At 42.1% G+C, this 26,081-nt stretch overlaps 1 protein-coding gene across 1 annotated transcript; it reads right to left on the reverse strand.

The window, feature by feature from the left end:
- Nucleotides 1–135: 135 nt before the first annotated feature.
- KPNB1 (karyopherin subunit beta 1) lies at nt 136–25,833 on the reverse strand. The gene is made up of 22 exons (XM_060082644.1): nt 25,459–25,833; nt 25,298–25,356; nt 22,925–23,107; nt 20,282–20,482; nt 19,226–19,378; nt 17,491–17,550; nt 16,843–16,932; nt 16,380–16,490; nt 15,520–15,621; nt 14,062–14,286; nt 12,424–12,615; nt 11,489–11,619; nt 10,289–10,436; nt 9,871–9,942; nt 8,496–8,640; nt 6,823–6,905; nt 6,230–6,337; nt 5,705–5,848; nt 5,486–5,591; nt 4,708–4,822; nt 3,889–4,050; nt 136–3,174 (listed from the first exon to the last, which is right to left on the reverse strand). Coding segments are annotated over exons 1-22 (2,631 nt in total). The 5' UTR covers nt 25,499–25,833; the 3' UTR covers nt 136–3,173.
- Nucleotides 25,834–26,081: the final 248 nt, after the last annotated feature.

Raw genomic sequence — 26,081 nt, forward strand, 5'->3', positions numbered from 1 at the left:
TAATTTTTAAGACAGATGTGTCCTTCCTCTCCCCAACTCACACATCTATCACCACACGCACCAGCTTCTTTCAAACAACTCATTTCACCTCCAGGAGGTGACACCATCTGGAACCAAAAATGAAGCGGCAAAATGTTGAAAATAAAAATAAAGCGGACTTTATTTAGAAGATAAAGGTGGTGGTATCAGTTTTGGTTAATAAAGTTGGGCTCAAGTGTTTTAACAGGTCTTTACTGCCATCACAGACTGGCATGCCAAGGGCATTCTGAATGCCAATTACAGACTGAAGTTGTTTCAAAATCCAAGATGCTGTCAAAATCTGATGATGGAGCTTGGATTTGGATTTTTTTCTTAAAGTTGGACTGACACATTTTTAATATATGAGTGACTAGATTACTTGGTTCTGAAAATAAAAACACTACACTGAGCAGTTCCCCTCCTCCACAAGTCCGTAAGGCAATGTTGCAGTTGCCTCTGACAGCCAAAATCTCAACATTTCAACAGGGGAGCCGAGAGGAACTGGGAAAATGAAAAGCAAAATTAATAAATGTAATTGTAATTGATACAGGCAGCTGCCACTTGTGGCAAACCAAAGCCTAGTCCGATGCCTATTTTCTCCACATTTGCACTGACATCTTACCAGACGGTAACTACATTCTTGAAGGAATGTGCCAAGACTAGAGTGGGGAAGGCCCAGACAGTGAGTGGGCAGAATGCATTTTGCATCCATTTGCCTTAGGTGGTACAATTAAGGACAAATACCTAGTGGGAAGACCCACTAGCCAAAGGGAACTAGAAAAGAGGGTAATAAATGCATAACCAGTGCAGAGTAACTGCGAGGCACCAAGACCACAGTCCAACCAGCCCATTTTCCTCCTCTCCATCACTGAGTGGATCTGGGAGAAAGCATTAGTAACAGCACTTGTCAACTGCTTCCCTGGAACAAAACATGACAAAACACACGGGTTTTGTTTTCATTATGGTTCTCGGTGTACTTTATTCTCCTGCTGTCTAGCTAAGCAGCCCACACAGGACAGAAATGGGTAGCACTGAGGAATGATCAGATTTTTTTTTCTCCCCAATATTCCTGCCCCCTCCCTAAGCCCTGACCAACCCTTATCAGGAATGGTTAGTATATCACCCTTTCCCTCAAGAACTAAAATTTAAACAAGGCATTACAGGGCCAGGTCTCTTCAGAGGGCTCAGGAGCTGGTGTGAGCTCTTTATTCACAATGGAGTGTCTTTCCTTCAAACACCTGGATTTTTTTTTGTACACTGGTTCATAGATCGGCACTTGACTTTGAACCTGGCACCAAAAGGCACAATATCTGATACCCTGTACAAGAGCTATTAGAGATGCTGCCGTATGGATGGGCAAAACTGAGCCAATCCCACTTATGAATGGAAGGCTTGAACAGGGAGTTGGCAAAGAGAAACATGTAAGCCCATATTTTTTGCTAGAATGGAAATGAAAGTGGGAAATTAAGGTCTTGTTTTTTAATCCTCCAAATACCTGGAAGCAATTTAAAAATCTTTCTTGGTGCTTTTGAATGCAGCATATTCAAAATGCCAGCAAAAACTCCTAATAACCGCAAAACCAAAAGGGGATCAAAGCTTACCAACATCCCTCCTTATTGCTGAAAAAGTCTAAAACCAAAATTCAGGGTGCCCTGTTTCCTTGTAAAAGGGAAAATAATTAAGTCTGATTTATCATTATCATAGCACATCACACTTTAAAAAAAATATTACAGCGTGTGACCAGGGGAATGTTTTGACACCATTTTATTAATCTTCAACTTCAGTGGAAAAATATAACCTTTTTCAAGTGCCATTTTCATCACAAGAGTTCTAGCATATATATATGTGTGTATATATATATATATATATACACACATATATATTCCTTTGTTTTGATTACTTGGTTTTGAAGTGCAGCAAGAGACCAATACCGCATTATAATCCATCAAATAAAAGAGAACAGAAGGCCAAGCAGTTTCCAAATGGTCATTTTATCAGATTGTTTAAAACATTAAATTTATCCTTGTTTGCAATCCAAAATAGTTACCTGAAATTTGCTGTTTGTGTGTGTTTACTTTTATGGTATGTTTGTTTTCTAAACTCTTTGGCACAATTTTCTGGGGGCGTTCAGACTGCCAAGATACATGTCAGGAGAGAACTTTTCTTTTGTGCTGCCAATTATGAGCATTTAAATTTTGGTTTGTTTGGGTTGTGGCTTTCTTTTGTTTTCGAAGTCTGCATTCTTTATTTGTAACAATTGTATTTTTATTTTTTCTATATCCTCTAACTCCAGAGTCCCCCCCCCCCACTTCTACATTCACAGTTGAACCATATTATTAGGAAAGGCGCCTTGATGAAAAGATCAGGGTGGGAGCTCTGACCATTCGTCAGTGTTTTCCCTAGAATTAAAAAAAAAAAAAAAAAAAAACCCAAAAAACAAAACCTAAGAGCGTCTTTCCTTCTTTTTTCTCTTGTATCTCTTGTGCTGCATCAGTAGACAGAACTTCAGTTAGTTTCATGAAATGCAACATCCTAACCTCTTTTTTTGGGAAAAAGAAACTGCAATGACTTGAAGTTGAGAATGTGGATACCGCCTCACTCACACACACTCATTCTCAGACTGTAAAGAATCCCTCACCCTCCTTTCAGCCAGCACGCATACAGTACCAGTACCACGTGGCAAAGGTACACCAAAGGTGGGCTTGAGACCCAGGCTCCATCTTTCTCATCAGTAGCAAAGGCCAGGATGCCTTTTACAACAAAGCACCACAGCTGAACCCAGTCCCTCCTCCTCTCCCCCAAACTAGTCATTCCACTCGGCACTGGCCAAAAGACAGAAAAGCTAGTTCTAGCCTCTCCTGGGAAGAGAGGGCTTTCTTTTTTTAAGTAAATCCACCATTTTTCTCTTTTCCAAGATGGCCGACATTATGGTTTTCTACGAAGTCAGTGATTACTTAGCTCACTAACAGCGCTGCTGTTGATGGCTGCAGCTGCTGCTGTGGCAGGATTTTCAATGTGGTGTGTTTTCAAGCCTCACTCACTCATCCTCTCATTCCCAAACATTCAGCATCCGTGCACACTCCTCACTTCCGGGTTTTTCAAAAGATTGGAGATTTCCAGTGGGGGTCTCAGGTTATCATCCCAATGGTAACAGATCTAAAAACAGATTGGAAAAAAGGTCAATTTTTGAAATCCCTTATAGCCAGTAGAGCCAAACACCTCTCCGATTCCTACAATTAAGTGCTTATAGACCTGAATGGAATTTGTCAACTTTTCAAGGACTGATTATTTTTATTATTTTCCTATGTGCCATCTACCTGCTCTCATTAGCACTTACGAAGGGTAGGAAACTGAAAAGATAAAACTCAAACTAGCCAATTTTACTGAGATCTGTGGTGTAAGATAACTCAGTAAGTGAGAGGAAAATAAATTAAAACTACATTTCAAAGCAGAGGTCAGACAACTCCGACTTTGGATATCTTCTGTAAAAGAAAGCAATGTCTCAAAGCACTGCAGTAAAGAAAGAAAAGAACATGAGGAAAGAAATAAAGAGTAGAAAGAGAATTTTGGGAAAATGCCATTATCGATGACTTTATTAAGGTCCAAAATGATTTGGGGACTTCAGTGAATTCTAGTTATGTAAGTTCTGTTATAACCATGAGGAACCAAATATTTGGCTCAAGGAAAGATTGGCTGCCTGACCCTTCCACTAGTACAAGGCTGAGGAACAAAGGCCTGGCTCAGAAGCACTATATGGGAAAGAGTACAAAACAAAACACCTGAAGAAAGCCCTTGTCAGAACAGTCTAAAGAAAATGTACCTCCTCCCCAAGAAAGTAGAAGAAAGAGGGCAGTGGAGACAAGCTCTTACCAAGCTTGGTTCTTCAGTTTCCTCAGTTCTTTTGTTGCCCATGTAGCAAGGGTTTTTGCTTTGTTAGTCTTCGATCTCCGTCCTTCAGTTAACAGTTCATGGATCATTGGCCTAGCTTCTACTAATTTCAGTACATCCTTCCCAAATGCTGTACACAAGTCCCTGTGCAAAGTAAACACACCTGAAAATGGGCTCCTGGCCCTACAACAAGATCATATTTAGAACCTTCTGAACCAGTGCTAAGCTAGCTATAGGTTTCTTGGTATTTACCTACTTTTTAAAGCTGGAAGAAATTTTAAAGATAAGAAAGTCTAACACCTGCCCTCAACAGATTAAAAAAAATGAGGTCTAAAAAAGTAGAATAACTTACCCAAGGTTCCACAGCTAATTCATGGTAAAATCAGAACTAGACTCCAGGTCTTTGAGCTGCTCAAAACCAATGTTCTTTCTTCTAATGATACCTCAGAAACCCTCAGTAGAGGAGGCTAAACAGAGGCAATTTGTTGACCAACATCAGAATATGGGATGGACATAGATCTGATGCTGCTTCTATACCTCTGAGAGCTCACTTCACAGAGTTTGGTGGGGAGAAATTAGAAATCTAGAGGGTCTGAAATGAGATTAGAGCTAAATTCTGGAATGAATTATTATCTAAGAAATCAAAACAGGACATGATGGGTTCTATTAAAGAAAGAAATCCCCTCTGTGCCAAAAAGGTGGGTAATTGCCATCCAGGCTACTCTCAATATTCTTTACTACACGTCTTCTCATTTTCCATGACACGTTCTATTCAGCTCTCAAAAGCAGGGTATAACCTACCCGATCAGTCCAGCAGCACAAGCTACTACTCCGTCCGTATGATCCTCATCTCCAGCAATGTGGTCAATGAAAGACAGAATAAATTCCACTCTGGGTTGTACCAGCATCACATCCGCTATAAAAGGAAGAGGTCTGCTGAGGCGGTTCCCCATTTGTCAGGACTACCCCCCGTTTACACCCTGTTTCAAAATTCCCAAACTCTCTACTCCCATCAGGCAGGTTTTGGGCTGGAGAACTAGTTGCATACAGTTATACCAAATTATTCTTCCTCAGATTAAGATGTCATTCTTCAAGTCAACAGAAGAGGCAGATACTCCTATTCTTATAAGCAGATATATATACCTGTAGAGCACAAATGGAACCTTTCCTCTAAGCCTGTAATATCAAAGGAGTGAAGTACAAATATTTCCCCAATCAGTAACAAAAACATCAGGTGATAGAGGAAATCTAACCCCCCCAATCCTTCAATTCAGATGCATGGTGGGGGTTCGGGAACTCCCACTCAGCGCTGGTACATATGCAACCAGCAGCAACAGCCTTGCTGGACCCCATCCCTTGCAATGCTCAAGAAACGTGAAGCAAGGTAGCTGAAGGAGCAGGGATCAGAAATAATAGTCTATATCCTCCCCCAAAGCTACTCCCTTCATTAGAGCACTGTTCCTCCTTCTCCCCTTCTTTTAAGCAATAGGTATTAGTTTACAAGTGAACTACACAATGAACACACAGCCCATTTGGCTAAGTGCACGCTGGACTAAGTCAACTGGGTTGTATACTCAACGGTGTACGTTCTCCTGGTCTCCCTTCAATCCCTGGACAATTCCAGTATAGGCTTCCAAGCAGCCTTCCCTTAGCTCATTCAGATAATCCACCATGTCATAGTCTGACTGTAAGAGAAAAAGAACAGAATCTCCATCATATCGATGGCCTTTAGTTGTATATTTGTCAAAAGTCCTGCTCCTCCAGTCAGGGCTGGACTTAAAGATAGCTTTAAACTTACCTTGTCCACCTGGGCTTGGGAGGCCTGCTGAAGAGTATTCAATACAACCTCTAGATATTTTTTAAACTCTCCACCAATAGCAAGGGCAATATCACCAAACACTGACAGAATCTGTGGCTTCACAGACCTGTGGACATTTTCATTCTGACAAGGAGAAAAAAAAAAAGTTCTGTCCAAAGATTCAAAAAGCTTTTTAAAATAAGCAATTACTGATATGTCTGGTATAGACCTTAAGGGACATACACAAAAATTAGCAATGCTTACCTCTAGATAGAGAGATTATATATTTACTTTTCCTTTGTACTTTACTGGTCCCCACCTGCCCCACTCAAGTTCCATGCACTGACCATGCGTTCCTTTAATTAACTTCACATCCTTAGGTTAGAATCATCTTGTGAAAATGAACGACTCCCTTCATAAGCCCACAGCCAACATTCTGGGACATATACATTCCCTGTCACGGATCTTGACATTTAACCATCTTTCTAACCAATGGTAAATTAGATTGTGTGTATAGACACTCACCCCCAAGTTCTCCAGTAAGAGCTGCATCACCTCATCACAGAAAGGTAAGATGTTGGATTGCAGGGCACGGCATAAGTCTCCCACTAAGCCCACAGCCGCCAAACAAACCTGCAAAGAATCAAGAAAATGACCTCTAGAACAGAAAAGGCTGCCTGCAGGGGTAAGGCATGATTTTTTACCTAGCTACTGGTCCTTTATCACTTGAACCTAGAGTCAAAGAAGAAAAGACCCCTCCTCTCTCAGATTAGTTCACTTTTTAACAACCAATATGGCAGGAGAGAACTAGGACTATCTAATCTATCATTAAGAAAGGACAGAAAAGACAATATTCACCAGGGATGGTGGTAGCAGAGGCGGATGGTTTATTGAAAACAAAACAAAACCCCTTCTTAGGGTGCTACTCTGATGTGTCTAATATCCTGTCTTTCACTGACTATTTCTAGTTCAGACACTCAGGGCAACAAAGTAGCTCAACCCTTGGAGTGATACACAGGGAAATACTACCTGGGCTACAGGATCCAGACTTTTGTACTACAATGACTACCAAGTATAAATGAGAATATAAATGTATTATTGTGAAAAGCATAGCTTACCTGGTACTCGGCATAATTTTTCAATCCAATGCCCAGGAAGGGTTTAAAGGCCTCCATGTACTTTAAGAATTCACCACCCAACACTGTAAAGAAACAAACTATTAGCACCATAGGGTATCACAGAAGTGAACAAAAATAACCATCCTAGCTCTCCCAAAATGTATACACTCCAGTCAAAAGTTAGGTAGAATGTGAGTTAATTACAGATTCTATCACAAAGACTTAGGGCTGCCTTGGACAAGCCAAATTCATAACTGCTGAAAGGGCCTAACTCTTATATCCTGGAGATAATGCCAAATCTCCAGAGTGGGATTTCACTCTGGCTGAAACTACCAAGTGGTATGGCCCTCAAGGAATGTCAAGGTTAATTATGAATTGCCTGAGCTAGTGATATTGCCTCTTGCCCACCTCTTCATCTGATTATAACGTGTCCTCTTTGGAAGCCAGCTATTTTTTTGGCCTCACCGGGCAGCTTGTGGGATCTCAGTTCCAACCAGGGATTGAACCTGGGCCACGGCAGTGAAAGCGCCGAACTCTAACCACTAGACCACCAGGGAACTCCTGGAAGCCAGCTTGATCTCTAGCCAATTCCATCGAGGACTTACTTAATAAGCCAGTCAAGAAAAGCTGTCTGGGTTTCATATCCAAATCAGCCACTCCAGGAACCAAAATCAACTTCTATGCCCTGCCAGGGTAATCACATGTTGCCAGACCAGTTGCACATAGGCTCCTTATGCTAGAAATGGGTCTGCCTTAATAATACACCTTACAGGGCTTTCCTGCTGGCGCAGTGGTTGGGAATCTGCCTGCCAGTGCGGGGGACATGGGTTCGGGCCCTGGTCCGAGAGGACCCCGCATGCCGTGGAGTGGCTGGGCCTACGCGCCTCACTGCAGAGCCCGTGCTCTGCAGCAGGAGAGGCCATCGCAGTGGGAAGCCCGCGCCGCGGCGAGGAGTGGTCCCTGCTCGCCGCAGCTGGGGAGGGGCCCATGTGCATCAACAAAGACCCAACGCAGCCAATCAGTCAATCAATCAATAAAAAATTCTTAAAAAAAAAAAAAAAACACCTTACAGACCACCACTAAAGAAGCATTCCAGGTTTCTGAAGTGCTCTTTAATGTGCTTTTAATGGCCTTTCAAGGAGCCTTAAGTCAGATATGGCTTGCCCAAAGCAATTCTGCATAGTTAGACATGTAACACTCAGAAAATCAATTAATTCCTAGAACTCGATGTTTCGTTTCATTCCATTCCATACCAGGCACCATATTGCGTCAACCTGAATCCAAAGCATTACAACCCAAACCAGAAGGTACCAAGTGCCAGGAAAGAAAATAGAAACCTTTACTTCCTCCATCCTTTACAGGAGCCAAACCTCAATAAAGCAAGTAGACTTTAGGGGAAAGAAGAACCTGATGAACATGAAGTAGGTAACAGTTCCCTCCACCCCCAGAAAGGTTGCCAATCTGAGTTGCAAATTGGCTCCCCATTCACTTCAAGGAGAGTGGCAAGGCAGTTATACACAAATTTACACTTATGTTCAATCCAGCTCTGAACTGACTCAGTACCCCAATAAGTGAGAAGATTGGACTATGCTTTTTTGCAGTCAAAAATTCTTCATGGCCATTGATACTTTTGCATTCTAAAGACATTCCCTGCCCAATTTTGGCTCACTGACCTTCCACCAGTGTGCTAACTGCCATTAGGGCATCCTCTTGCACTCCCCCAGACCCAGCTGTGCTTTGGAACATCCTTAACAGGGAAGCCATGACCACATCAGAGATCTGCAAAGCATCTTGATGTTGCACTTTCCGGAGAACATTCTGTGAAATGAATAAGAGTTCAGAATCTGTTGATTCTAAACCCTTCAATCAGAACACCATACTTTTTTTTTTAAATCAATTAAGTCCCTAGAATTCTTTTTTTTTTTTTGGTGGTGGGGGGTAGGCTTTTTATGCTCAGAAGTTTTGACAGTGCAAATCATCTACAATGAAACATACATTTAAATATCTCATCTATTTCCCAATTCAGAACAAACACAAGATGATCTTCCATGGTGCAAAAAGTCATCTCCTCTGTGTTTCATTTAAGTCTGACAAATCCTTGTCAGCAGCCTCCATAATCTAGTTGTACTGGAATGGCAGTTAAATTATTTCAGCTTTGAATAAGGACATGTCATATTAGAGTTCTTACTCATAAAACAAAAGAGCAACCCTTTCTATAGCCTAACCCATTTACAGATGATGGTCAAGAAATTGTCTTGATAAACTGAAACCCATCTGACTTTTCCCAATTCAATATTCCTCAAACCTCCCTCCTTACCCTTTAATTTGTTTCAACTAATGTTACTGGATCAGGAAAGACCTCTTAACAGTCATGTTTTAAAAAATTAAGTTTGGAGTAAAAAAGAGAAGGGAGTCATAGGTAAGATGACCTAGTCAGCATCACTCAATTCTAAAACCTAGTACCCACCTAAGCACTAGACAAGTTCCAAGGTTTTCCTGTTCTTGGATAAAAAAGGGAATAGCTCCTCAGCCACGCCATGACTCCAGTCACGAGCAAGGAGTTAACAGTTTAATTTTCCCAGTCTCTCCTCAGAAAAAGTCTACTGTGAACACCAAATACTATAAATAAATTATAATAAAGTTTCCAACAGCAATTGTTTCAAAAGATGATTGTAAAAACACAAGGCTATATTTTTAGCTCAGTGAACCATAGCTGGGAACCAAATATGACTGGGCTACACTTGGACAACCCAATGAAAACCAGACTAAAAGTTGCTAATACAAAATAGCTGCACAGCTGGGAGGACCATCACAAATGGAGTAGTTTCCTTCCCTACGCTGTACAAGACAAACTGCATTTTTATGGACAGACAAGAAAGGAAAATGGGAAATTACTCTTCTAATCAATCAGACTAAGGCCTTCTGAGAAGAGCTTCTGACCATCATCATCTACATCATCATCTTCAGAGTTCTGTGTGTACATGAACTTGTCATCCTGAGATATGATTCTCTTCCCTGGAGCTATTAAGTGATAAGGCACCATCATACCTGAAGAGTTGCGCAGAGTAAAGACTGAAGGTCATTGAACTGGATCCTATCCGATGTGCTCTGGATATGTGACTACAAGACAAAGGAGATCATGTTCTGAATAAACACCTTCTGAAAGGGCTTTAAACTCCCTCAATGCCTCCATTTTTGCTGGGTTTGCCAGGACCATTAAATAATCTTTACTGCTGCTAATGCAGGAAAGTAAATAAGCTTATATATGTATACGGTGTTACACACATATGAATAAACTGTAGCAAGCAAAACAATTTTAAGTTGCAACATTTTTTGTATAAGCCTCGTATCTTTCTGAGAACATATATGCTTAAACACTGAAAAAAAGAGAACAGTCTTGAAACTAGAGCTCTGTGTTAAGTACCACACCCTTCCCACCAGGAACCAGGAACGCCCTCAGTCTCACCTCCATCTGGAGCACCTGTTGTAGTCGTTCCATGATGACTAGAGTTGTTTTCTGAACTGCAGGGTAACAATCCTTGGCACTGTTTTTCACAATTTCCATTAGAGATTCGTATGCAGAACTCCTCAGGTTGTTCTGGTGTCCATCAGGTCTGTAAGGAACACACAGCAAAAATCGGAAAGCCTTAACTGAGAAAGGACAGAGAAGTCATTATAATATAGAAACCCTCACTGAAAGTGACCCAGAAACCGAGATGGTTGCAGACCTGATCTGAGTTTGGCAAACACAATACAGCCTGGAACCAAATTTTCAATCTCTGAGCCAATGACTACGTTCAATATGGTTTCCAGACCTGTTTAAACTTTAGAATGGCCCTTTTGGAAATGAGCTAAAATTGTAGGAAAAGTAGTTAAAAATGCTGAAGAACCCATGTGGCCAACTGAAGAGGCTGCACAAATAGCTATGAAACAGACAACTTGGGAATCCCTGGCTGTCCAGCGTTAGGACTCCGCACGCTCACTGCCAAGGACCTGGGGTTCAACCCCTCGTCGGGGAACTAAGATCCCACAAGCCGTGCGGTGAGGTCAGAAAAAAGAAAAAAAAAGGATGTATCAATTTTCTTCATGCGTCTGCGAGATGAAGAAATGAACTAGTTAAGCATGAAGAACTGATACCCTGCCCTCTTCCTAATGGTTTCTTTTGAGTATGGCTTTAGGTATAGCTTACACAAAATCACAATAATTAAAGGTTGTCCCCAACTTATAACCCCTTCAAACTACATTTCCAAAGCTCATTTATCAAACAACTGTATTTAATGCCAAGTTCCTCACACAATATCATAAATGGTGGTTAGTAATCTGGTATGGCAACTAAATTCATAATGAGAGCTACTATTTCTCTTATACCATAATCAAATACTCCTACTAACTGTAGACACTGCAAAATGAAGGCACCTCTCTAGGTCAATTACTCTCTACCTGTAGAGAAATGAGACTATTTTCTGACTTCAGTTATAAACTGTACAATTCTAAGGTAGTCGAAAGCCTACATTTCTTTTCTCACTCTTATTTAAACTATCTAGAACAGGATTCTTTTAATTTCTCCTATTGCAATGTTTCTATGATTAGGTTAAACAGTCCCCACACAAGAGGCAAAAGGACTTGGATGCAAAGACACCACTCATTTCTGTGTAGTATCAGTTACCTGTCTGTGGTCTCCAGGAGCTTCTGAACTATGAGTTCAAAAGAAGAAGATAAGCAATAGGTAGCGGGTTCTTCCTGATCATCAGCTACATCTGCAGCTTCATAAGCAGCTTCAGCCAGGCTGGAGAAAGCCTTAAACCCAGACAGAGTAAATATTAATTAAACTTGAAAAGAATCCCACTCCAGGATTACCTCATTTTCCCTTAAGATACCTTGGGCAGAGTTCCTTTCCAACTGATCTAAGAAAAAACCAATGGCAGTGAATCCTCAATGCTTCCTATCAAGGTCATCTCAAGACAACTTAACATGTACAGCTATTCTCAAAATTAGATAAATGTTATTTATATATGTATATTTATTTATATTTTGCTTCTGCTGCCTAATAATCTACACACAGCTCTCTAAGCAGCAGAGTATTCTCACCCACCACGAACACCTGCCACTTCATTTCTGCTCTTTCCCTCCACAGAAAGCCTTTTTACCCCACTCCTTCCTTATTTTACCTTCCACCCCCAAACCCCAAAGGTCCCTAACAAACTACCTTCAGCCTATCCTGACTCAACACTGAGCTGCCTACCTCCCTTCCCTCATACCCCCTTCTCAGCAATGGTTACTTTTCATAGCCAGCAACTCTCTACCTTAATCAAAATTTCTTGTCCCCAAGCAACTGAAGAAAAAAAACCAAGTCCAGATAGTTTTCCCGCTGGGTTAACATGACTCTTAGAAATGGCTCGGGAACCAGTCACCATGAGACAACTGCTCCCACTGGGTCATGCAGCTTGCATCTCCCCCACATTTTAATTGAAGAAATTAGAAAGGAGATGCTATTCAGAAAAAACCTTCTAGTGAGGTAGACCCATTTCTCTCCCACACCTCCTACTTCCTTGCCAATGGCTTGGCCAACCTCCTTATCTCACCAGGAAGAAAATCCCTCACCCAGCACACATTTGAAGCCACTCTGGGTTCAGCACTGAGGCCCTCAATCAGACACTGCAGCAGGGGAGTCAAGTAGACATCATTGATGGCAGCTTCGGGAAGCAGTTCACAGATTCTGCCCACAGTCCATGCAGTTGTGTCTCGAACAACTACACTGGGGTCTTTCATTAATTCTATTAAGGTGGGCATAGCCTGAAAATACAACGGTTATTGGCAAAGCAAAATAAAGATTAAAGTTCATGCTGACTGATACCTCAGAAGAGGAAATACTGATGTTTGGATTTTTTGCGGTACGCGGGCCTCTCACCGCTGTGGCCTCTCCCGTTGCGGAGCACAGGCTCCGGACGCGCATGCTCAGCGGCCATGGCTCACGGGCCCAGCCGCTCCGTGGCATGTGGGATCTTCCCGGACCAGGGCACGAACCCGCGTCCCCTGCATAGGCAGGCGGACTCTCAACCACTGCACCACCAGGGAAGCCCCTGATGTTTGGAATTTAACTCAAAGTATCAAGATGGTTTTGTCATTTTATAAGACATGCTTATCAAATATCCAACAATATAATAAAAGTAACTGGAAAAGTGAAAAAGTCCTCCTTTCTTCACCAAATCCCAGTATACAGTTTTATTAAGAGTTTGGTATGAATACTTTCAGCAATCTTTACTCAATTACTCAGGCAGAGATCCCAGGATGCAGCTGTGATGGTATTTAGCTATTCCTGAAAGGTTGAGGTCTATATACACTAAGCTCAATTAAAATGTACTCTTGGGTTCCCTGGTGGTGCAGTGGTTGAGAATCCGCCTTCCAATGTAGGGGACACGGGTTCGATTCCTGTGGGATCTGGGAAGATCCCACATGTCACGGAGCAACGAAGCCCGTGCGCCACAACTACTGAAGCCTGCGCGCCTAGACCCCATGCACCACAACAGAAGAAGCCACCGCAATGAGAAGCCCGCGCACCACAACGAAGAGCAGCCCCTGCTCGCCGCAACTAGAGAAAGCCCACACGTAGCAACGAGGACCCAATGCAGCAAAAAATAAATAAATAATTAAAAAACCCAAAAAACTATGGAGAATTGTTTATGATACAGCATTTAGTGAAAAAACAAGTTTTAAAATTATTTGTATAGCAAGATCTCCATCCTGTTACACACAAATGCACGCTGTTATCACTGGGCAATGGGATTAAAGGTACTTTTTCTTTTTGGCCTTTTCTGCATTTTTCAAGTCATATGATTTTTGTAATAAAAAATATATTTTATGCTTCATTGACAGCAAATAGCTATCTAGAAATAACCTTTGTGGATGACTATCTACAGCTTTGTTCTTAAAATAAAGGCAAATCGGGCTTCCCTTGTGGCACAGTGGTTGAGAGTCCGCCTGCCGATGCAGAGGACACGGGTTCGTGCCCCGGTCCGGGAAGATCCCACATGCCGCGGAGCGGCTGGGCCCGTGAGCCATGGCCGCTGGGCCTGAGCCTCTGGAGCCTGTACTCCGCAACGGGAGAGGCCACAACAGTGAGAGGCCCGCGTACCGCAATAAATAAAAATAAAAAAATTTAAAAAAGGCAAATCTTCAGGCAAAAAGTTTAAATAAACAATAAATATCCCACTTTCCACCCACAAACTCCCTCAGCTTCACCTGTATAACTAGTGGTTTGAGCTGATTGGGCTCTGGTCCTTCCAAGATACAGCCGAAAGCCATCACTGCTGCATCCCGGTACCGCCAATCAGGGTTCTTGATGTGTTCTTTGATGAAGGGGAGGACATGCGGGACAATGTCATCTTCACAGCAGGTGGCCAGGAGCATGAGGCACACCCCAGCCGCTTTGCAGGGGTTCCAGTCGTCGTCATCATCATTTTCATCCTAGTGAAAGAACGTGGCACTAATTAAGTTTTTATTCAAAGAATCACTTTAACTCAAAAGGTCCTCTGACTACTCTCAAGTATCATTACAACTTCAGCTTTGGGGAAGTAAATAAAATATAAAACTTTCTTATCTTTATCCCTTCCACAAAGATTCATCACAGCACAGCCTTTGTTAAACAAGATGCAGACAGAGGGAAGATACTTCTTAGCACTATACAATGAGATGAACAAACTCCAACTACATGCAATAAGGATGAATCTTGAACACATAAAGTAAAAAGCAGAACAAGACAATATATGCTACATGATTCTAGTTATATAAAGTTCAGAATCAGTCAAAATCTATGCAGTTAAAGGTGAGGGAGGAGTTAACGACCAGGAAGAAGACACTGGGGGGATGGGGGTGGGGAGTGTGGTTCTGGTGTGCTAGTAATTATTATTTCAATAAAAAGTTAAAAAAGATTCCATTCAGATCTCCCTTGAAACTAGAATTCAAGGTATATCCTTCTTATTGTGGCTGTTCACACCAGAGTAATTTAAGGCAGCCTGCTTATGCAACTTCGGAAAATTATATACCTAAAGAATAATTTGTTCCCAAATGAGAAAAGCACAACAAAAATATACAAAAGTGAAAATACTAAGGTCAAAGATAGAAAAATAGCAACTGTAAAACTAAAAGATGAGATGAAAATTTGAGGGAACACCCAGTCCATTTCAAACTAAGTATATCTCTATTTACCTTTCAAGATTGCTATATTAAGAGTCATGTACTTCCCTAAAAACAAATTACATTCCTGTGTACGAAGAAATTTTACAGTGCTCAAAGTTACACCGTTGTTTCCTCAAAGCGCTGCCAACTCTGATAATATTTCACATGCACCAGAAGAGGTGCGGTGACAGGAAGAATCTCTCAAACACCATACCAAGAAAAACTGGGATGCATGAAGCCAGAAGGGAACAATGGCAACCACGATACACGTCTTGTAAGATAACTTCTCTACTTATTCATTAAACCCACATCCCTCATCAAGTCTCGCTACATTTATTTTGTCACAAGCTACTCAGAGCCTAGAGGATCTTACAGATCCAGCTCAGCTCTTCCCGAGGCATCTATAACAGAACATCAACTCGTTCAAGAGTTGCCGAGTTCCTTCGTGGCAACTGTTCCACAGCAAACCAACCGTTAACAAGGCTTCACAGCTCACCTGGCTAGATTTGGAAGGTAACTCACCTGTTTAGTTAGTGTCTGTGTGAGGATTGGAACCAGGTACTGTAGTGCTCCCTTGGCATAAAACTTGCTGGTGTGCTCAGGGGGCCGTCCTTGTTCTGCTGCCTGAGGAGAAACATAAAGCAAATTCTGGACAGCAGCAAACAAGCTATGCTACTAAAGGCATACAGTACGAGCTGCCCACAGGTCTGTACAGAAATACATGGAGCACACGGTAACATGCAGTGTGTGTGGTCTCTGGAGGCGCTCACTTTTGGGCTACTTCAATGAGATTCTTTTAGGCCATACATATAATCTACCTTAAAGGACGAAGGCAACCTTAAGAATTATATTATTTTTTCACTAAGTGACCTCTGGATGAAGAGATGTATGAAGTTTACATAAAGATGCCAAAGATTGTGCTTTTAGTAGGACATAAAGACAATCAAGGTTGGAAACAAAGCTTGAATTCGAATTTGTGAGTGCAGAATTAACCCCTTTCTCCATATCTAATTCCTTCACCAGAGTTAGTAAGCTATCAATTATACATCCCATGCTTGCATTAGGCCTTCCAACAGAAAATAATCCAGCATCAGATGTCACCTGGTTAAAATGTGACTGCCTGCTGCCCCCTTGTGTTCACAGTACTATTATTTTCAACAAATCCTGACTGGTAAAAACAGGAGGTGCTTCATTCCTGATCTGTCTCCCTCACGAGGGCCTTTGGCTAGCAGAAAACCCCAAATCTCTACAAATGGAGATACCCTCTAAGCCCGGTCATAATAAAGCTCTCCCAGAGGAAAAATAATATCCACAAAAGAGGTAAGTCCCAAAGCCCAGTCAGAATAACAGCTCTCCCACCACATGGACTCTCCCAGGCTCACCTCTGAAGCTTCAATGGCCAAGTCCATTTCCTCATCACAGACATTGGACCAGAATTCTATCCCTTGTAGAGCCACCTCATCAATGTCACTTTTCATTGCTTCAATTGTGATCTTAAGAGAGAAAACATGACACCCCAGGCCCCAAATAAGTGCTGGTTCAAGTTCGACCCCTCCTATAACCACAGATACTCAAGTTTCAAAAATGTAGATTTATGAAAGCTAGGTCTGAAATGAAAGGTAGGAAAAAGAAAGAGATTTTTAAAATATACTCTTATTAGTACAAAGGTAGCACAAGTTTTCTTGGCACACTGCTGATGAACTTAAATCTAATACGCAGACTCAGGGAATTTCCTTGATTTCACAACATTAAAGAAAAAATTACAGAACTGACGAAACATCAACTAAGAATAATGGACTTCTGCAACCAGCTCTGTGCTCAGCTACATAAAATAAAAATACTTACTGCAAAGAGAGCAGGACCCATGTATGTCTCCATGTACTGATAATATAAGGACATTATCTTCACCAGATTCTGTAAGGCAGCCACTCGTACCTTTTGCAAACATCAGATTAAACAGTTTACTACTTAGTTTAATAACAATGCAATCTGACAAAGGGAAATAACCACTTCACTCAAATGGGTTAATAATCTATAGGGTCAATTGAAGTGTATTTCCTTTCCTTCTTTTTTACTTTAAAGATATCTGTGGAACCCCTGGCAGGACTAAACTCACTAACGCCCTCAGACTGGATGTTACTCCCACCAGCTTCAAGGGTCAAGGTTTAGGTTACAGCAACAGGAAAGCTGTTTCAATGGCTACAATGGAAAACAATCACTTGAACAACCTACAGCAATTAAATAGCAAGGCTGATCAAAAACCATTTCTCCCTTAAATCTTTTTTAAGAGGGTGACAACTTCCATCATGTTAGCTTTCCAAGGACTATTCTTCCCTCTTCTCCAATTCAGTGAAGAAAAATTCTTATTTAATAACAGTATTAGTCAAACCTATTTCTGAAGTCACCAGATTCCAACATTTCAAACTACTATGCTAGAGTTAGCATTTCCTAGGACAGGTAGAAGACAAATTATTCACATGACCTCTCACTTACCCTTGTATCTGGACACTGTGTGGCTTCACAGACCACCTGCATAATAAAGTGCCTTTCGGACTGCAAAAGAATAAAAATAAAGAAAATGACAAGAGTATAAACCACATATATGAAGATTACTAGACTGTCCCTTCAAAGAAAACCTCTCACTTCCTCAGGGACCCACACAACCCTGGATCAATCAAGCAGGTTTTCCTGACACAGTAATGGGACTCTACAGTCCCATTAGGCTCTACAGTTTGCCCCCAGTGTCTACTATATGACCTGCCCTCTAAGGAGGTCCTGAATCTTTTAATCCCCCAAATGACCTTCACTAACAAGACTTGAGGAAGGAAGCAGACAGGAAAATGTAGGTCACAGGATTGAAATAAAAATGGTTAAAACAAAACAAAAAAAACCCCTACAATTAGGAAAACCCCCTTCCTTGTATTTAAAATTTAAGAGAGGGACCTCCCTGGTGGTCCAGTGGCTAAGACCCCGAGCTCCCAATGCAGGGGGCCCGGCTTCAATCCCTGGTCAGGGAACTAGATCGCGCATGTCACAAGTAATATCCCACATGCCGCAACTAAGACCCGATGCAGCCAAATAAATACATTAAATATTTTTTAAAAATTAAAAATAAAAAAAATAAACTTTAAGAGAATTCAAACAAACCCAGATCAAATGTGGTAAGATACAGGAGAAGACTAATGAACTACATTTCCAAGCAATTAGAATGCAATTTGCTTTGGTTTCTTAGACCTCCCTACTTTGTCCACTCTAAGGCCAAGAAAAGGCAAAAAGCCCAACTAAAGCGTCAACAAACCCGCAAAAATGCTTTCAGACTATATCACCCAGCAATCGACTTCTGGGTATATATCCAAAAGAACTGAAAACAACTTCTCAAAGATATATTTGTACACCCATGTACACAGCAACACTATTAACAATAGTCACAAGGTGGAAGGAAGCAAACCAAATGCCCATCAACAAACGAATATAATGGAATTATTATTCAGCCTTAAAAAGGAAATTCTGACACGTTATAACATGCATGAACCCAAGACATTATGCTAAGTGAAATAAGACAGTCACAAAAAGGCAATTCAAATACTGTATGATTCTACTAACATAAACTGTCTAGAGTAAACAAACTCATAGAATCAGAAAGTATAAAGGTGGTTGCCAGGGATTGTAAAGGGGAAAATGGGGAGTTAATAATATAATTTCAGTTTTGCAAGACGAAAAAGCTCTGGAAATTGACTGCAAAACAATGTGCATATACTTAACACTACTGAGCTTTACACTTAAAAATGGTTAAGATGGCAAACTTTATTTTATTGTACATTTTAACACAACTAAAAATAAATAATGGGGGAAATACTTTCAGGCAACATAAACTTTATTTATATATTAATTTTCAAAAGCAGTTTCCTAAGGAAGTATGAAACAGCCCAATTTGCATAATGCTTTTTAAAAAATCCCAAAGCATACTCACACTTTGGACTGCAAAAGGGAAAACCTAAACCTAGAAACATTTTAGATCACATTAATCCCAAAAGCCCAATGAGAAATGGCAAACACCTACTCCATGGCCATTTCACACAACACAAATCTTAACTAGATGGGAGATAAATGCTTCTAAACAAAATGGTACCTTCTAAGGCATAAACTTAAAACAAAACAAAACAAAACTTTCATTTAACTCTCACGCCTCACCCTCTGAACCTACACTTTCTAATCAAGAGACACTTACCTCTTTGTCAAAGTTTGCTTTGGTGAACTCCAGTGAGTTCAGGAGTGCATTAGTAGCCGCTAGCTTCACATTATTACTAGGCTCTTCTTTCCTCATCCCCTGGATTATGGCAGTCAGAATCTCATTGGATTTATCCTGTAGTTGCTCTGGGTCCTGAAACAGCAGGGAAGTGCAGTGAATATAATAATTGAGCTCATGACTAATCAGCAGTCCTTTCAACTGTAAAGTCTATTTGAGAGAGTATCATGAGACTTTCCTGATCTTTTCCCACACATTTCCATTCAGGGACAAACCACCTGCCAAATATCCCAGGGTCTGGGAGTCCAAAATTGAACTGAAACAAGTTAAACTCATCAACTTCATCTCTGCTTCTTAGCATAATGACTCTGGGCATGAAGTAATGCTGGCTTTTTTTTTTCCCCTTCTGTGCAAATGGAGATGGCAGTCTGGTGTTTTTTTCCAGGCCATCTGTACCAACTGAAGTAAAGCTTCAGAACATCTGAGGACCAAGGATCAACACCTGGGCACATCTATGGAGTCTAAGTCCAGGTCAAGTGCTGTGGACTTCTTTGCTTCATCCAATCTGTATATCAAAACAGACACCAAGAGTAGTAACCTCAGCAGCAACAACAGTCCTAGGAGGGCTGCATTTAACATACTGTGTTGTGGCTCCAGTGGTTAAACCACTACAGCAAAAGCTGGCAAACTGTTTCTGTAAAATAGTAACTGAAAAAGTAACACAGCATCCTTGGTACATCGAGGATCTTCCGAAAGCGATCAGATCAAGGAGAGGAGAGAATATCTGTGTCCCTCCATACATGGATTTCCATCTTGAGTTTGTAAACCTTAAGTCTCTTTCCTTTAGGGCATGCTTAGCAATATGAGGATAAATTAACTATCTGAATATAGAAGTCTAAAATAACAAATAAAGCAGCCCTACTTTCAAAACACTCTGCAATGGCTTGGTTTTTTTCATGATGATGAAGAAGAATTCTAATACCATGCATGTTACAACTAGAGGGAATCAGAGGTATATAAGTTAGACACAGCACTTACTATATCTTGGCAAATGTAACCAATAGCTTCCAATGTCGACTCTTTCATGTGCTCTGTGCTGTTGGGGTTTGTGACATTGGCCACCAGCTGAGGAATGAGTTCTGGCCATTGGTTCACTGGGATCTCTGCACAAGCAATACCAGCCACACACTGCGAGGCTGAACTGGGCCGGTAAGTCTCTGTGCCCAGAGTCTGCAAAACCTGTCCTCAGGTACACAGAAAAAGACAAAAGGTATCAATTTTAATACTACTTGAATATATTTTGCCGACCAGCATACCTCTTACATCAGCCTCTGAATTTTCTATAATACAGAAAAGCAGGAAAAGGCATATACAGTATAGGCCACCTGTTGGGAAAACAGCCAGCCTCAATAGCAACAGCAGCACAATCAACCCTGCCCCAGAGCCTAGAAATGAAACCAATTGTCTCCTACTTCCAAATGGAATTTCCAAAGCCAGATACCTCACCTCAGTGTTCAACACAAGGTAAGAAGGTACAGATAAAGAATGAAGCCACAACTGACCCTGGGTTAATCATTACCGTGATCAGCTAATTCTGTCAATGAACTCACTAAGAATCACCAGTCCACTCAAAAGGCAAACAGTTAACTGTTCCTGGCATGAACACAGGACAAAGAGTAGCTGCCAGATATTCAGGCCAGCTCTGCTGACTAGGTCAGGTCACTTAGTATCCTGCTTTGTAGCTAATAATAATGAAATCCCCATCCTTCCCCCTTATACGGTGTATCATCAGACCTGCCCAATCCCAACAGCTCTACCCAATAACAGTTCTGATTGATTCTAAATGAAGGTTTTGCTCCCTAGGGCTACCAGAGCTAGACTGGACTTTAACAAAAACTGTTATGGGGAAGGGAGCAGGGATGAGATGAATTGTCCAAAAGGGCAGGGGCTGAACAGGTATTAATCCAAGTCTGACTAAGAAATCCAGGGTGCCTTTATACTATATTGCACCATCTCCTAGTATATACGCGAATCCCATTCTATCTTTAACTTTTCTCCTTTAAATTGCTTCTAGAAGACCATTAATTAATATTACTTGAGGTGATTTAGAGACTACAAATGTCTAAATCCTGAGTACTCAAAATTATTTTTTTAAAACTAGGGGTGACCCTAATGATAACAGTCAATTATCAGAAATAAGAGGAGTAAGAAATTAGCTCTCAACTGTGTCCAGACCCACATTTAAAAAAATAACCACCAGCACTGAAAAAGTATTACCAGATGTGCTATGAAAGGGAAAAAAGCCCAAGATAACTGCTATTTTTTTTCATGCATGAAAGCTCAATAATGTCTATACAAATTTTTACTCAAAAGTTTTAAATTTTGTGTTGAGATTGATGTGTCCCCCTCCAAAGTCAACTACAGTTCCAATCATGTCTTCTCTCATTTACTATTGTGTAATTTGAGGAAAACGAGAAATTGAATGAATACAGTTAAGTATCAAGATTTCCAGTGATTATGGGACTTCCCTGGTAGTCCAGTGGTTAAGACTCCACCCTTCCACTGCAGGGGCACGGGTTCAATCCCTGGGTGGGGAACTAAGATGTCGCATGCCACACAGCGGCGGCCAGAAAACAAAAACAAACAACAACAACGACAAAAGATTTCCAGTGATTAATGGAATAAACTTCATTTATATCAAATTACTGAGAGGAGAATTAAACTGTTATTATATAAGGAAACCCAATGTGGATAGAAACAGCTCTACATAGTCCAAAGAGGATTCCAACTGAGTTGGCTTCTGTAACCTAGTGTCCTGTCATGAGTTCCTCCATGCAAGAGTGAAGAGGGAAGGAGGTACATAATTAGAAAGAGAAGTTACTGCCGTAAAGAGCACTAATTTACCTAATGTTGACACCCAGAACCAGGAAACAGAAGATTGATGTGCACAACCACGACGAGCACAAGTACAGACACAGAAATCCCCCCACTGGTTTCTCCTCAAATACCAAGGACCAACTGATGACTGCACAGATGTCTGACTTACTACCCTCTGTGCCTTGTCCATGTAACACAGGCCACTAAAGGACCCAGTTTTTTAAAAAAAGCAATACGTCCATATATTCTGAGTTCTTTGCTGCAGCAAGAATTATGGATTTCTAATTCAGCAAGCAAATCACAAGAACTCCATAATGCAGTGCAACAAGTGACATTCAATTTTCCTCAAAATAAATAAATAAATAAATAAAAAATAAAATCCATCAGCTCACTTTTTAAACACCTTGACCAAAAGCCAGATGTCTCTAGAAGTTTCTCAGTATTTGCCAAGTAGATAAAAACACGATTAATGTCATAATCTTATTTCACAAACTCTTTGGGCTTGAAAGCCCAGGAGATCATTTAATGCCCCTTCTGACTCCACACAGTGCCATGCCTAATCACCAAACAATGAGATCCATCTACAGCAGAAGTTCAGCAAGAGCTATGTGTTAGTTAACTAAGGAAGAATCACTTGGAGAAAAACAGTTTGAGAAAGGAGACTTATATCAAATACATTTTTTACCTTCAAGTTAAGTTTAGATCCCAGACATCTATTGCACTGTCAGCTCTTTCCCATGTAGATGACAAAAGAACTGACACTCCCCAGGCTAGTATGACCAAAAGGAGATGAAAGCTACTTACATAATTTTTGACTTCCCGTCGAGCATTTGCATCAATAGCAAGCCACCTCTGCTGGTACTGTGTCTTGATATCTGGATCTTTAGATGTCAAAGAATTCTTGATTTGTAGACCAGCTGCAACTCTGGCAACCTGACTGTTTCCTGGATTTGCCAGCACTCTGGACAGTTCCACAAGGAAAGTGGGCTGTTAAGATGTGAATGGAAATACCTCTTAGGAACTTCACCAATTGAGAATAGCATCAAAAAACAGGGGAAAACCTGAAATTTTTAGGACATATCATAATATTTCGGAAAATACCAAAATATCTACTTCAAGATTCCTATAAAAATGTTATTTGGTACGTGAGGAAGTCATCCAACTTCTCACACAGACTCAGCATTTAACAAGGAGTTACAGGTTTTCCTATCAACATCAACTAAGAGTGCCCAAATCTTCACATTAGATCCCCCAGAATTAAAGCAAGCTTGACAATCTGGTAGAGGATTCTTCTTCATACCTAGACCAAAATCTGGTACTCAGTAAACTGTATTTGTTAGATGAGTATGTTATGACAGGGTAGAAAGTAAAATTGTTACTTTTAAAATTTAGATTAAAAAAAATCTTAGTCCAAAAAGAATGACACCCAGGGTGGCTTTTGATCTCATGGAAGCAGGTATAAGAGAGGGAAGTACTTCTAAATGTAAAACATAGACTTAGGAGGCTAGTGTTCTCTAGTTCAGTTTTCAGTGTTTCAGCAAAATAGTAACAGTGAAAAAAGATTTATAAGGAAAAAGTGATAACAAATATTTAGAAATAGGGGGCAACTGAAAAGATTAAAATGTCAAGGAAAATGACTTCATGTTTAATAGGCAACAGTTAACACACTAAAGGTTCCTATTCCTTGAATTGTTCCTATTCTTGAGTTGTTTAAACATTACTGTAGATTCTTGAAAAGTATACTCAATCTTTTGTACTGCTCAGGTCCCCAATTTGGTTTAAAAATTTTAACACACACTAGTCTTCCCTGCAAGAAGCTCTCTCCAATGGAGAAGCTAACAGGAAAAACTAAAAGCAGATAGTTTACCACTAACAAGTCCTGCAATTACAGTGGGAAATAATTCTTAAAAGTTTTATTAATTATATACCACTAAAGAATGTCAGGAATGTTGGGAATAAAATAAAATGTTAGAAATAAGAGAAAAGGCTCCTTGCAAATTTAGCAAAAGAAGAAAAGAGGAATATATACCAAGTGGAAATATTATCAGTCTATACTAGTGGATAAAAATCTTTTCTATGGAAAGTTAAGGATAAAAAGATTAGTAGTAAAAACTAACACATGGAAAGGCAAAAAACCCCACAAAAAACACTAAACTCCACAAAACACAAAAAAACCAAAAACCATTCAAAGGCAGTTTGTATAAAATAAAAATACGCCTTGTCACTTTTTTTTCTTGCGGTATTTTGCCTAGGTAACACAAAAGAACACATCTGGTTACAGTGTTATTTAGAACTATTACCTTTAAAGGATGTCTAGTATCATTCACCCTTCTCTCTGCTCCCCATCCCCCCAACAGGAGAGAATCTAAAGAGAAACATTACTGGCACGTAGATTGTTTCAACCAATACATCTCACAATTTTATACAGAGGTCCAGCCTCTAGGGGACTTAACATTCATTTGTTCTGTACCCTTTAAATTTGAAAATATGAAAAACGAGGAACTTTCCTCTGGAAACAGGCCCGATCTCAACGATGAGCCTCAGCCTGTTACCTGGGTGCAGATTTAGTCTCTACTGATCCGGGGGGCCGCGGGGGGGGGGGAGAATACAAAAACCCGGGTGAGGAATACCCAGTCAAGAAAAGGAGAAACACTGCCGGAAATGGGTTAAGAGGCATTCGGGTGCAGGCCTGGCCATGAGCACAGACCAAGGGAGACTGGAAACGGTAGAGCTCTGGGAAGTAGGCGGACAATCACAGGGGCCATGGGACAGGAAGGAGAAGCCGGCCCCGGTACGAACAAGGCGGGCGGCGGGGTTCGTAGCTTCCACATGGCCCCTAGGCCCGGCTCCCCCACCCCCACCCTTGCTGAACACGCAGCGCCGCGCAACCTAACCTCCCCTCCCTCCTTCTTTCTCCCTCCTGCTGCACCGCCGCCCTCAGGCTGCACGCCGATTGGGTGGCAGTCACCCCGGCGCGCCGCGCCATTGGCCAGCTGCCGGGCCCGGGGCGGGACACACCCACCGGCTTCCCGATGGCGGGGTTAGGTTGGACGGGGGGGGAGGGGGACGGGATGGGGCGGGGTGGGTTCCCGAGGCCTGGGCCTCCGGGAGGGCGGGAAGGCCCGCATGCAGGGGATGGGGAGACGGCGGGATGGGGGACGGCGGGGTGGCACGCACCAGGTTCTCCACGGCCGCACGCTCCAGGAACTTCTGCGCCGCTTCCAGTTCCAGCCGATCTGGGGGAAGGAAAGTGGGAAAGGGAACAGGGTCAGAGGGGCCAGGGCTTCCCCTCCCCCCACCCAATCACCTCAGTTCGACCCCCGGCCCCCGCGTCCTACCGGGAGACACGGTCTTCTCGAGGATGGTGATAAGCTCCATGGCGGAGGTGGTGGCGGCGACTCCTCTTAGGACGACGGCCCGGCCTCTCGGGCGGCGGCTCTAACTGGGGATGGGGGTTGGGGGTCGGGTGGGTAGGGAGGGTGGGGTGGGGGGCGGGGGTCACCACAAGCCCATTCACCGGCTCCCTCTTGGTAGTCGCTCCGGCTCCCCTTCCTTCCTCCTTTCCGTCTTTCCTCCCTCCTAATTTGCTACTGGCGGCGGCGGCAGCTGCTCCTCTAACGGCGGGGGAGGGACCCCGGGGGCAGCTCAGAGCGCGGCTGGTGCTCGGGTGGCGGAGGGAGAAAGAAGGGAAGGGAGGCGGTGAGTAAACGGCGGCTCGCAGGGAGGGAGAGGGGGAGGGAGGAAGGCGGAGGGATATTCGGGCCGGACCTCTCCGCGGCGGCACCGCGCTACATGTCGATTGGCTGCCGCTGTGGCCACGCGGAACCCCCAATTGGCCAGGCGGTCAGCGTTGAAGGGCCGCCCTGCGCCCATTCGCCCGCTGGTTTCAACGCCCGGGGTTGGCTGGGCGGGCAGCGGGATGGGGGCGCGGATTGGCCGAGGGGCGGGAGATTGGGGTGAG

This window comes from Mesoplodon densirostris, chromosome 18 (assembly GCF_025265405.1).
Source record: "Mesoplodon densirostris isolate mMesDen1 chromosome 18, mMesDen1 primary haplotype, whole genome shotgun sequence".
Lineage (NCBI taxonomy): Eukaryota > Metazoa > Chordata > Mammalia > Artiodactyla > Ziphiidae > Mesoplodon > Mesoplodon densirostris.

What these genes read in the sequence shown, in the direction of transcription:
- KPNB1 (XM_060082644.1), bottom strand. Translation starts at nt 25,498, where the DNA reads ATGGAGCTTATCACCATCCTCGAGAAGACCGTGTCTCCCG. An exon ending in GACGGGAAGTCAAAAATTAT is followed by an intron (nt 20,483 to 22,924) that starts GTAAGTAGCTTT and finishes ACCTGAGGACAG; the next exon opens with GTTTTGCAGACTCTGGGCAC. An exon ending in CTCCTGGAGACCACAGACAG is followed by an intron (nt 10,437 to 11,488) that starts GTAACTGATACT and finishes TGTTCCTTACAG; the next exon opens with ACCTGATGGACACCAGAACA.